This window comes from Hyperolius riggenbachi, chromosome 5 (assembly GCF_040937935.1).
Source record: "Hyperolius riggenbachi isolate aHypRig1 chromosome 5, aHypRig1.pri, whole genome shotgun sequence".
In the NCBI taxonomy this organism is placed as follows: domain Eukaryota; kingdom Metazoa; phylum Chordata; class Amphibia; order Anura; family Hyperoliidae; genus Hyperolius; species Hyperolius riggenbachi.
The window spans coordinates 31,250,679-31,264,423 of NC_090650.1; the positions used below are offsets into that span (position 1 = coordinate 31,250,679).

General features: G+C 46.1%; 1 protein-coding gene across 4 annotated transcripts in view; it reads left to right on the plus strand.

The window, feature by feature from the left end:
• Positions 1 to 4,270, plus strand: part of LOC137518082 (uncharacterized) — a 49,810-nt gene extending 45,540 nt beyond the window's left edge. For all 4 annotated transcript variants that reach the window (XM_068235375.1, XM_068235376.1, XM_068235374.1 and 1 more), the window contains one exon: positions 325 to 4,270. In XM_068235375.1, coding sequence (XP_068091476.1) covers positions 325 to 3,884 — 3,560 coding nt within the window. In that variant the 3' untranslated portion in view covers positions 3,885 to 4,270. The remainder of the gene's footprint in view (positions 1 to 324) is intronic.
• Positions 4,271 to 13,745: the final 9,475 nt, after the last annotated feature.

The window sequence follows — 13,745 nt, forward strand, 5'->3', positions numbered from 1 at the left end:
AGAATAATCTAATTATGAGTTTCACTTCTTGGAATATGCTGAGATGTCACAGAGCAATATTTTAAAAAAAGTACTCTAACTTTACAGTTTACAATGAAATTTAGCATAGAACATTAAAACTTAAAACATACACATATGACAGCTTTTCCTGCATAAATAAAACCGCTAGAATTCTGACAGCTCAGATAAAAGTTTGGCTGAATTTGGGTTTTGCAACACATTTGAGGCTTTGCACAGACTGCTTCCATTCCTTCTGTAACAATGATCAAGTGAGGTTGGTTAAATATTTCCTTGTCATCTGACAATTCTTTCTCATTTTTGCAGAAAATGCTGCATCCATTTATGCGGCTGGCATTGGGACCCGTCTGGCAGAAGAGAAACCAGTTCAGATCATACCTGCACCTACTGTGAAGACCTATGCAGATTCCACCCCACAGAAGACCAGTGAGGTCCATAACGTGGAAACGGAAGAGCCTTGTAGTCAGAGTGTAATTATAGAGGATCTTTCTGAGGAGCAGCAGCCTTCTTTGTGTTCTTTGCAAGAAGAAAGCAAAAAAACAGCTGTGGTCCAAAAGCCAGAGGTCGAGTGCACAGATCTGGTGGATTCAGAGGAATGCGTCCAGCCAGCAGACTGCCAGGAGCTACAGCAATGCTGTAATAAGGAGGAGTGCCAGGAACAGACTGAGGAACATGAGCCAAAGGGTTCTCCTGAACCAGCTGTGGTCCAAGAGCCAGAGGTCGAGTGCACAGATCTGGTGGATTCCATGGAGTGTGTCCAGCCAGCAGACTGCCAGGAGCTACAGCAAAGCTGTAATCAGGAGGAGTGCCAGGAACAGACTGAGGAACATGAGCCAGAGGACTCTCCTGAACTCGATGGCTGCCCTGAGTCTGAGGACTTCCACAAGTCAGCAGCGGATGATAAACCCTCCCCTGATGAATCCAACTCTGAAGAAAAACTTTACATATGCGCCGGCTGTGGTGAGACTTTCGACGTATGGAAGTTTCTTGTTCGGCATTTCATTGTTCATGGTGGCATGAAGCCTTACCAGTGCCCGGACTGCCAAAAGTGCTTTACTTACCCGTCTAAGCTGACCACCCATCGGAAAACTCACCAGAGACAGACGTCTCACCCGTGTCCAGACTGTGGCCGCTGCTTCACGCACCACTCCAACCTGCTCATCCACCAGAAGACTCACAGCGGAGAAAAGCCGCATGCCTGCCCGGACTGTGGAAAGTGCTTCCTCTACAAGTCTAAGCTTGTCACACACCAGAAAACTCATAATGGTGCTAAACCTCATTCGTGCCCGGACTGCGACAAGTCGTTTGTGTACCGCTGTAAGCTACTCGTCCACCAGGAGTCTCACAACGGCCAGAAACCTTTCCATTGCACATTGTGTGACAAAGGCTTCCCGCGTAAATCCTCGCTGGTCATCCACATGCGAAGGCACACCGGGGAGAGGCCCTTTGTGTGCCACATCTGCAGTCGGGGCTTTGTAGAGCATGCTAAGCTGCGGAGACACATCAGAGTCCACACCGGAGAGAAGCCCTACGGATGCGACATCTGCGGCAAATGTTTCAACGATTCTTCCACCCTCAGTCGGCACAAGAGAATGCATTTTCCTTCAGGGATTGTCAAACAGAATTATCATGCACTAACTCTACAACCTACACAGAACCAGTATGAAGAACTGCTCAACACTGTAGACATAACACCATACATCCATTTTCTTGGTGAACCTGTGCCCAACATTGAAAATATCAGCCAACACTTAGTCCCTGAGCATGATCAGATGTCGAACCACTGGAACATTAGTAAGCATATCAAATCTGAGAGGGAAGATATGATAGACATTAGTCAACTCCAACAACCCCAAAATGAAAGCTACTTAAAACCCTTGCATGTCACTCAACATCCAAATCCTCAGACTGTCCATCAGGAACCCCAGAAACTTCAGACTGTCCATCAGGAACCCCAGAAGGTAACACTGGACATTAGTAAACATATCAAATCTGAGAGGGAAGATATGATAGACATTAGTCAACTCCAACAACCCCGAAATGAAAACTACTCAAAACCCTTGCATGTCACTCAACATCCAAATCCTCAGACTGTCCATCAGGAACCCCAGAAACTTCAGACTGTCCATCAGACACCCCAGAAGGAAACACTGGATATAAGTAAACATATGAAATCTGAGAGGGAAGATATGATAGACTTTAGTCAACACCAGCAACCCCAAAATGAAAGCTACTCAAAACCCTTTCATGCCACTCAACATCCAAATCCTCAGACGGTCCACCAGGAACCCCAGAAACTTCAGACTGTCCATCAGGAACCCCAGAAGGAAACACTGGACATTAGTAAACATATCAAATCTGAGAGGGGAGACATGATAGACATTAGTCAACACCAGCAACCCCAAAATGAAAGCTACTCAAAACCCTTGCATGCCACTCAACATCCAAATCCTCAGACTGTCCACCAGGAACCCCAGAAACTTCAGACTGTCCATCAGGAATCCCAGAAGGAAACACTGGACATTAGTAAACATATCAAATCTGAGACGGGAGACATGATAGACATTAGTCAACACCAGCAACCCCAAAATGAAAGCTACTCAAAACCCTTGCATGCCACTCAACATCCAAATCCTCAGACTGTCCACCAGGAACCCCAGAAACTTCAGACTGTCCATCAGGAACCCCAGAAGGAAACACTGGACATTAGTAAACATATCAAATCTGAGAGGGAAGATATGATAGACATTAGTCAACACCAGAATCCCCAAAATGAAAGCTACTCAAAACCCTTACATGCCACTCAACTTTTAAAACTTCAGACTGTCCATCGGGAACCCCAGAAACCTCAGACTGTCCATCAGGAACCCCAGAAGGAAACACTGGACATTAGTAAACATATCAAATCTGAGAGGGAAGATATGATAGACATTAGTCAACACCAGCAACCCCGAAATGAAAACTACTCAAAACCCTTGCATGTCACTCAGACTGTCCATCAGGAACCCCAGAAAGAACATCAGATGAGGTTTTCAGACTTCATTCTAAACATAAAGCGAGAGAAAGAAGACTTGTTGCCCATTGATCAGCAGGCAGAACCACAGCTCAGCCAAGTATTGGAATGGTCAAATCGAAGCCAGCCAGTAGAAATGAAAAATATAATGGATATTAAAGTAGAGAAAGGTCTCCAAATGGAGACACAGCCCAAAGAGGTTATGAAATGGTCAGTGAACGGCCAAGAAGTAAAAACACAGAATGAATTTGCTTTTGACCGTTTCGGTGGCAATCAGCACATACAAGAAGATGTCAAACCCATGCTGAAATGGTCTGTGGGCAACCAGCGAGTAGGGAACCAGGAGGAACATATGCCGAAGGTTCCAAGTCATGGTCAACACCTACAGCCTATCGACCAACCTGTGCAGAAATGGACAGTTGACAGCCAGCGAGTGGAAGCCCTGAATGAAAAGATGTGTCAGCCACTACCCACAAGCACCCAAAGTGAGCACAAGCTGAAATGCCTGGACTGTGGACTACGATGCAGTTCCTTATCGCAGTTCGTTAACCACAGACGCATCCACAGGATGCAAAGGAAGAGAAGAATAAACACCGTCTACAGAAGCAACCTGTTGTCCCAGGTCCCAACTGCGGTGAGACTGGGTGGCCTCAACCACATTTCCCAAAACATGGCCCTGAAAAGCCAGGGCCTGAACACTAATAAAACCACGTATCACGTCAATGAGTTTGACGTCAGCAAGAGGGAATGCAGGCTTGGGGTTGGTCTTCAGGCCTTGCAACAGGGTTACTATGTAGCAGATCCAATTAAGGCGCAGGTTGCAAATGATATTCAGGTGGTACAGCTTGAATAGAGTCGCAGTCAACGTAAATAGGACACCAGGAATATGTGTGAGATGTCCAACCATAAATTCCTGTATCATTGATCGAGTCACCAGTGGCACCTCTGTGAGTGGAACTCCTGTGACCCTCTTCCCTCCCACACTCAACCTGTACACCAAATTCCCAGTATGACTCAGCGAGTGCAACACTTTTTGGGTCCCCTACACCAAGATGTAAATTATTTGTAAATGGTTCCTCTTTGTTCCTGCAGACAATATACCCCATTACATATGGTGACATAGGGATACTTTTATGTAAAACCAAAGTCCAGGAACATTTTTATGCACCTTGTCAAGTTCCCAGTCTACTGCAACACATTTCAGTAGTAATAAAGCAGTCATAGACAGATACTGATCTATTATGCATGTGGTCGCATGATCATGGCTCTCCTTTGTTCTTAAAGTTAACCTGAGGTGAAAATAAACTGATGAGATAAACAATTATATTTATCCTCCTACTCCTAAAAATGACTTTTTTTAAGGCCCATTTCACACTGGGGCGATCGCGTTGCGTTACCGCACAGTAACGCTCGGCAATAAAACTCTATGGGGTCTTTCATACCTGCGCATCGAGATGCGCCATGGCGGGTGTGGTTTTGACGCTTGGCCCGGAAGTCATAGAAGTCTATGGCGACAAAATATTTTAAATTGTCCGCTGCACTTTGTGACGTTGTGCATGTGCGGAAGCGTATTTTGCCAATACATTAGCGTGGAATTCATCATTTTGGCCACAGGAAGTGAGCACTAGAAAGCCTCACTTCCTGCTCGGCTTTCTGCCAGATGGGGATTACCGTGTATTAATGCAAAAATCACCGAAGGCTGTTTTTGGTGGTATGATGCAAACCACAATGCCTAGTGTGAAACCAGCCTAAGTATCCCGTTTTTTTTTAATATTTAAACATTTAGAAATCAGGTTGAACGTTTTACTGTCTCTAAACAGTGGCAGCCTATTAAGTGTCCCAGAGTTAGAAAAAAAAGTCAATAGGTCATGTATGTTATCTCCCCCTGCTCTCAGAAGTTGTATTCTGCCAGGAAAACCTTTATGGCAGTAATTAGCTTATCAGTGATGTTTACTATATTCCTGGCATGCTACCCACAAGACAGAAGCTGTCACTTCCATGCCTAGAAATTAACTCTTTCAGGCAGCAAAACTATAACAAGTAAAACAGCCTGGTTATTAATATGTTTGGCACTGTACATACACATGTTTATCTCAACATGTCACATGTCGCCTCGGGTAAACTTTAAAGTCACCCTTTAGTGCACTTCTGCTTCAGGATATAACCACAGATCCATATATTTAAAGGGAATCCGAGGTGATAGAAGCATATAAAACTGTACTTACCTGGGGCTTCTTCCAGCCCCTAGAAGTCTATGTGACCCCTCGGAAAAGTTCTGCTGTGTTCCAGTCTTCCGCTGTCCCCTCTGTAGTGATCACTTTTGGCCACAGAAGTACAGCCGCAAAAGGCGCGCAGAAGCCACTGGCAGGGCCGGTAATCATTACGGAGGATACAGCGGAAGACTGAAGAACAGCGGAACTTAGGCGAGGGATCGCACAGACTTCTAAGGGCTCCAGGTAAATAAAGCTTTTTATGCTTTTGCCTCTGATTTCTCTTAATGATGTTTCTTACTTTGCATTTATTTCTTCTCTGCAAAATGAAAATTCAGTGGGGCTGTGTAGCTCAACTCAGCTTGCCTCCAAGCATTCACTTCTCACCCCGTTCCTTCTGCTTACTTATGCTGTTTTCTCTAGCGGAGCTGACAGCATGAGTCATGAAGAGGGAGGGGTGAGGAGTGATCACATGGGCATAAGAGACAGTAGCAATCAGGCTAGACTGAACTACATTAGACTATTGCTATAGTCAGATTTCACATTTTAATTGGCTGTATAGAGGGGAAGAAGAAATTATTTGGATAAAAAACAGCAACTGTGAGTTCATTAACGTGTGCCTGAAGGGAAAAATGTGCCTAGTACGGGAAGCCTTTGGATTATACTGTCCCTCTCCTCCTCACCGATCCAGCTCTGGGGCCCTCCGAAGCCCGTCTGCAAGGGTTTGTCGACAAAGCTCAGATGCACTGTGCAGGCGGCGCACACCTGTGCTCTAGCATGTTCTGCGCTTGGCTGTGAAAAGGGATGGGGGAAGCCTCTCTGAAGCATCCAGGTCAGAGGCTTCCCTTTGATGAGGTAAGTATCGATTTTTTTTATGTCATTACAATCCCACAGGTTTGCTTTAAACATTGCTGTTTCAAGATATAACTGAATTTGTTTCCATGGACTTGTCACATGGTTACTTTGATGCCACTTCCTATGACACGTCATCTGCTTCAGTCTGAGCACGAGGTTTGGTTTCCAGGCTGCAGCATGCTGTGAATGTCTTGAGTGGAGTTGCTGAGCTCTGGCTCAAAAGGAACCATCCATTTCTCTCCAGAAATTAAGCCCCTCCTTCACAATGTAACCACAACAGAGAGAAAAATAAACTCCAAAACACCCTGTGGTAAATTCAGCAGTGCTAGTTACTGGAGTCTGGAGGTTATACTCGGTTACAGTGGAGACGTTGGGGGAAACCTCCACAGAGTTATGATTTAGGATTCCTAAAGACAAAAACCTGAACATTTCATATTTGAAGTTTTGTTTCTCCCTGGACTTGGGGTTTAAATCCCCCCTCTGTGCACCTTACAGTAGCTGATCAGCTGACGTCAAATCGTAGTGAAAATAACAATGAATAAAACTTTTTTTTTACAATATTCATTTATAGATTATTTAGTCAGTGTTTGGCCATTGTAAAATCTTTCCTCTCTCTGATTTACATTATGAAATGTATCCCTGGTGGTGACATCTTTAGTTCTGCCAGGTGATCTGTACGGAATGTTCGTTACTGAGAGTTCTATACTTCCCTTGTGGTTTTGGGTCACCCCAAGCTGCTTGGTTGCTATGCTCAGAGGGAGATATTGATTGCTTGCTTAGCAGTGGGAAAAAGCTGTTATTGCCACAATGAAATGACAGTCACAGACTGTCAGGGCCATGGTCATGACATCACATTGTGGGAGGGGTTTCACCACAATAGCAGCCATACAGACCCCCTTGATGATTTATTCAAGAAAAGGTAAAGATTTCTTGTGGGAAAGGGGATTGAGATTGACATTCAGTCCTTGGTTACAGTTCCTCCTTAAACTGCCTGTTCTTGCGCTATTTGCTGCAATGCCCTTTTAGACCTGCAGGCTGTGATCTTCTGTGACAGCTCTGTCTATGCTCCGCCTCTTTCCAGTGTATACTGCATGATAGGGCAGCAGCCCTGCGCACAGAGATGGACTGATCCAGGTCACTTTACCACTTAACTGCAGAACGACTTTGCGGCAGCCCCTGGACCACTCCACGCTGATTGGCATGAATGGCTGGGAATGAGGATTGCAGGGGATCGCGCGTGCTGATGCTCCACTCCGCCATCAGCCTCCCAGCCGCTAGGAGACTGTTAGACGGTTAACATTGTACAGCGCTGCAATCTACAGCAGCACTGTACTGGGTACAGCCGTGTGACACAGCTGTCCCCCTGACAGGCAGAAAAGTGATCTGCTATCATTGGCTGAAGCCTATGATGGCGGTGGGAGGGATATAAAATAAAGAAAAAAATAGTGAAATTGATTAAAAACCAACAAATGTTTATATATAGAAAAAACATCTGGGGAGCGATCAGACCCCACCAACAGAGAGCTCTGTTGGTGGGGAGAAAAGAGGGGGGGATCACTTGTGTTCTGAGTTGTGCGGCCCTGCAGCTTGACCTTAAAGCTGCAGTGGCCTATTTTGTTAAAAAATGGCCTGTTCACTAGGGGGGTTTAAGACCTCGGTCCTCAAGAGGTTAAAGAGCAAATTCTCCGCCCGGGGTTTTTTTTTTTTTTTTTTACTCAAAAGGTTTCATTTATGTGGATGGTTTAAATGCAGAGAAGGGCACTTATTTTACTGCTCTTTAAAGCAATACTAAAGCGAACCTGTGCAAAAAATGAGATACCTATGGAGAGGGAAGGCTCTGAAATCCCATAGGGCAGGTGTGTCCAAACTTTTTAGGCCACGAGCCATTTCGCCATTCTTGAAAGTGCTAGGGGGCTGAACTAGCAAAATTAAACACAATTTTGCTAATTGCTGTTAAGGCCACTGCCTGTGACGTTTTGTAATATAAAACATTTCCAAGGAAATAACCCATATGCCCTGTTCAGTTAGCATGTCCGTTTCAGTATGCAGGCGTAGTGCTACTGGCACAGTGGCAGCTGCCAATCAATAGCTGCAACTGCTACTGTGGCTGATAACCTACAGGTGAGCAAAGGGGGTGGCAGAGTCGCGATATAATGTTGGCACCTCACCTACGGCCTGTGGGCCACATGGAATAGACAACTGTAGAGTGCTTCAGGGGCCACCAGAGAAGACTTGGTGAGCCGCATTTGGCCCCCGAGCCAGACTTTGGACATGTCTGCCATAGAGCCTTCCTTATCCTCTCTCCGTACCCTCAGGCTATTGCTGTCCTCCCATGAAAGTCCACGCCTTCTGGATTCCTCGGAAGGCTTCGGGAGCACTCATGCCCCCTAGTGCTTCCAAAAACAAGCGACTCTGTACTGTGCAAGAACACACTCGCACGTGTGCAGTATGGACCAACTTTTCCTTGGAAGCACTCGGGGACGCGAGTACTGCCAAAGCCTTTATGAGGACTACCAAAGGCGCATTTGACAAGTTGGTCAAATAACTTTCACGGGGAAACAGCAGTGGACCGAGGACACGGAAAGAGGACCAGGAAGACTCTATGAGATCCAGAGCCTTCCCTCTACATAGGTGAGTATCTAACTTTTTTTTACACGTTCACTTAAAGGAGATATCAGCCAAAATCTAAAAAATGAGCGAACCACCGCTGTCGATCAAGCCCACGTTGTACGCGGCTTACTGCGCAGGAGCTTGATTGACAGCGGCGGTTCGTGCAGGTGCAATAAGAACGACCTCGGGGTCTGCCTCTGCATTGTGCACGGAAACCTGGACGGCGGTGCAGTGCGGAGCGATCGGCGTGGGACAGTCAGCTTCAAGGGGCTGGAGAAAGCCCCAGGTGAGTAAAGCTCATTTTTTAGATTTTGGCTGATAACTCCTTTAACCTCCTTGGCGGTATGAAAAATACCGCCAGGAGGCTCGCTACATGATAGCCGCTGCTGAGCGGCATCCCTCCGCCCGCTTCGATCGCCTTCGGCGATCTCCGATCAGGAAATCCCGTTCATAGAACGGGATTTCCTGGAGGGCTTCCCCCGTCGCCATGGCGACGGGGCGGGATGACGTGTCGGGACGTCATTGGGAGTCCCGGGCCACCCCTCGGCGCTGCCTGGCACTGATTGGCCAGGCAGCGCTGGGGTCTGGGGGGGGGGGGGGGGGCGCGCCGCAGCAGATAGCGGCGATCGGGCAGGGGCCGGCGGCGATCAGAGTGCTGGCGCAGCTAGCAAAGTGCTAGCTGCGTCCAGCAAAAAAAAAATTATGAAAATCGGCCCAGCAGGGCCTGAGCGGCACCGTCCGGCGGCTTACCCCGTGTCACACACGGGGTTACCGCCAAGGAGGTTAAAGAGACACTGAAGCGAAAAAAAATATATGATATAGTGAATTGGTTGTGTACTATGAATAATTACTAGAAGATTAGCAGCAAAGAAAATATTCTCATATTTTTATTTTCAGGTGTGTAGTGTTTTTTCTACACTCAGCATTCAAAATGATTCTTTCAGAGCAGTCTGTGAACTAATGACCTCTCCTCTGGCAGAGGAAAAGTAAATAGTTCAATAACAGTTGAGATAATAAAAGTCAGACAACAGCCCTCTCCACGACTTTGAAAGTCGTAGAGCTTAATGGCTTGTTTGCATAGAGATAACAACTGGAGTTTCTTAACTCTTCCTGTACTGGAAACAATTAGACTGATGTATCTGATCTTAATGTTTTATTTATTAGCTGTACTACACATACAAATCATAAAATCATAATTTTTTTTTCGCTTGAGTGTCTCTTTAAGTATTGCTTTAACCCTTTAGCAGCCAATTTACTTAGAGGCTTTCGAGTGCTCCAAGCTCAATTTATTTAAGAAAATTTGTTTTCTTATTTGTTACATTTCCCTGCTTCTAATTAGTACTGGCGTAATGTGTATTTATGGCCACTTGTTGCTAGGGGGCAGTGTGAGACAATAACAGGGGACTTCTGCTTTCAGTTTCTATGAGATCTGCCAACTGAGGTCAAACGCAATGCACTTATCTCAAACGAGATAGCTCTATTGAAGCTGCTAATGAATTAAAACTACTGAAGTGTTTTACAGTGCTGCCCATAATTATTCATACCCCTGGCAGATTTTGACTTAAAGTTACTTTTAATCAACCAGTAAGTTTTTTTTTTTTATGAGAAATTACATAGGTGTCTCCCAAAAGATAATAAGACGATGTCTTATTGTCGTCATTTCCCATCAAAAAATTAGTTGCTGGTCCAATAAAAGTAACTTGAAGTCAAAATTTGCCAGGTGTATGAATAATTATGGGCAGCACTGTATTTGCCTGTGCTTGTGAATACGGTTGAGGACTGCTAAACCCATCTACTATGCCTAGTAACAACATATAGTAGAACGTATTCCATTATTCAGGATGCCCAGCTTTACTTTAATTAGTCTGGTTTCAACATCAATAATGCTTCCTATACGTATATATTGCTGTACATTGGTTTGTAGCCTCGGCCTCCCAGCCTAATAGCTTAGGCTATTTAGTTATGCAGCCTTCTCCCAGTGCACTCTGGGGGACCAGATGTTGTTTTTGCTCACCTTGGAACACACAACATACAAACATTGCACAGTGATGCACCTTGCCAGCAGTAAAAATGTCACCACCAGGGATAATAATAATAATCTGAACATTTATATAGCACTTTTCTCCTGTTGGACTCAAAGCGCTCAACAGCTGCAGCCAATGGGACGCGCTCAAGAGGATAACTATAAGAATGTGAATCAGGGTTGAGGAAAGATCTTACAAATGGAAAAACACTGACTAAATAACATATAAATGAATATTGTGAGATATACACAATGTTAATACTTAAAGGAAGTCTGACATAAAAAAAAAACTGTTCCTTTCACAGTCCCTGCGTTCCAGCACTGGATCCCCCGTTTGGAGTCTCAGACTCAGTCGGAGACTGCTCTCTGCAGCTGCCCGAGACTTCAGAAGTGTTCGGGAGCCCGAATGCTCCCAAAGACGGGCCGCTCCGTACTGCACATGCGCGAGCACGCTGTCTTGCATACATGCGCAGTATGGAGCCGCCCAAACACTTCCAAAGCCTTCCACAGCAGGAGGTATGAATTGGGCATCCAGTGCTGGAACGTGGGGACAGTGAGAGGGACAGGAAGGCTCTATAGGACCCAGAGCTTTCCCTCTCCTTAGGTAAGTATGTGTTTTTGTTTTGTTTTTTATGACTTTGGGGTTGATTCACAAAGGATACTTATTTTTCACCTTAACTATAAGGTGTGTTAATGCATGTGATAAATAGATAAGGAGAGCTAATTCATGAGATAAATAGATAAGGAGAGCTAAACCATGAGTTATGTCAAATAAGGAGAGGTAAACCACGAGTTAAGTCATTTAAGGAGGGATAAATTGTAAGTTAATAAATAAGGTGAGTTAATTTAACAGAAAAGCTTTGAGAGTCAGGCCATTTGTTCTTACTTACAGTCAGTAAAGTTCCTGTTGAATTAGAAGTATGACTGTTGAAAAGGAATTTTTGAAATTGGAAAATGCTATGCGTAGCTTGCTGCAGCTGTGCACCATACCTCAGTCTTCAGACCTTGTGTCCTGCCCAAGGCTATGGAGTCGGAGGTTTCATAAATTAAGAAGTTGGAGTCGGATGATTTTTGTACCAGTTCCACAGCCCTGGTCCTGCCAGAAGAGGTGAGGTCCTACAGTTGTCAACACCCACTTGCTATGAACGTTGTGTGCTGTAATGCTGTGATTCTGGGAAATGTATTCTGAAATCAATTGTTTTTCACACCTGACTGACGTGTCCAGCAGCTCAATCCAGAGGAGGAAAGAAGTTGTATTGCAGTTGCAAGAACACACATTGGCTCATGTCATATATTCTGTCCAACAGTAGAGATGGTCAGTGAGAAGATAACTGGTTTGCATGCAGATTGTATGCAACTTGGAATTAATGCTAGGTACACACAATGAGATTTTCTTGCAGATACATTCCTGGGGCTTCCTCCAGCCCCATCCGCTCGGATCGCTCCCATGCTGCCGTCCTCCTCCGCTGCCCGCAGCTACGGGAACCGGGTGCTGTCACTTCCGTCAGTCGGCTCCAGTCTACGCAGGAGAAGTGCGCTCTTTCTTTATCTCTCCAGCAGCCGCTGGAGAGATACGTAGAGGGCGCTCTTCTTCTTTCTAGACTGGAGCCGACTGACGGGAGTGACAGGACCCGGTTCCCGAAGCTGCGGGCAGCGGAGGACGGCAGCATGGGAGCGATCCGAGCGGATGGGGCTGGAGGAAGCCCCAGGAATGTATAAATCTTTTTACTTTGTTCAGCGCTGAGTCCCTTTTACAAGAAGCCCTCAGTAACGTAGCAGGTGTGACTACTGCTGATCACATGCCTTCTGGTTAGGTGAGGAGGAAAAAGTGATCAGTGGAGGTGCCAGCGAGGCCTTAGGCACCTGCCTTTTGGATGTTGTCAGAGTTGATGTAGCTGCCTTATTTCCTGCAGTGCATGACGGTGAGCACTATGAAGGTGCAGTTATAAGACTGAAAACATCTGGTTTGGCCACCTTTATAGCCGTCGACACGGGTGTTGCCGGGATCCTAAGAGGTCACTCCAGCCGAAAAATGGGTTTGGCCATGCACCAGAATGTGTGTGGGGTCAAATTTACATAGAGTGACCAGACGTCCCGGATTGCCCGGGACACGTCCCGGATTCGGGGTCCGCTGTCCCAGGCTTAATGAGGTCCCGGGAAACGTCCCGCTTTCAGCAGCGGGACGTCCCGGCCTCGGGACTCTGGCCACTCTCTCCTCAATGAACTGGCAGCGGCGTCTATAGACGCCGTGCCAGTTCATTGCCTGCAGCCCCGCTCCAGCCTTCTCTTCCGGTGTCTGTTTCCGACACCGGCAGGCGAGCAGGGCTACGGCAAGATGGCTGCCGAAGCCCTGTACTGGAGACCTATTTGTGTCTCTAGTACAGGGCTTCGGGCGCCATCTTGCCGTAGCCCTGTCAGCGCGGGAGAGAAGAGCAGGAGGAACAAGACGGTCCCGGGACGGAGCAGCGCGCCAGAGGCCGGACACTTCTGCCAGGTGAGTAAATGCTTTCTTTTCCAGGTGAAATGTTTGCCCGCATTAGGTTTCTTTTCCAGGTGAAATGTTTGCCCGCATTGTTTCTTTTCTAGCGAAATGTTTGCCCGCATTGCGTTTCTTTTCTGGTGAAATGTTTGCCCGCATTGTTTCTTTTCTAGCGAAATGTTTGTCCGCATTGCGTTTCTTTTCTGGTGAAATGTTTGCCCGCATTGTTTCTTTTCTAGCGAAATGTTTGCCCGCATTGCGTTTCTTTTCTGGTGAAATGTTTGCCCGCATTGTTTCTTTTCTAGCGAAATGTTTGCCCGCAGTGCGTTTCTTTTCTAGCGAAATGTTTGCCCGCATTGCGTTTCTTTTCTGGTGAAATGTTTGCCCGCATTGTTTCTTTTCTAGCGAAATGTTTGCCCGCAGTGCGTTTCTTTTCTGGTGAAATGTTTGCCCGCATTGTTTCTTTTTTAGCGAAATGTTTGCCCGCAGTGCGTTTCTTTTCTAGCGAAATGTTTGCCCGCAGTGCGTTTCTTTTCT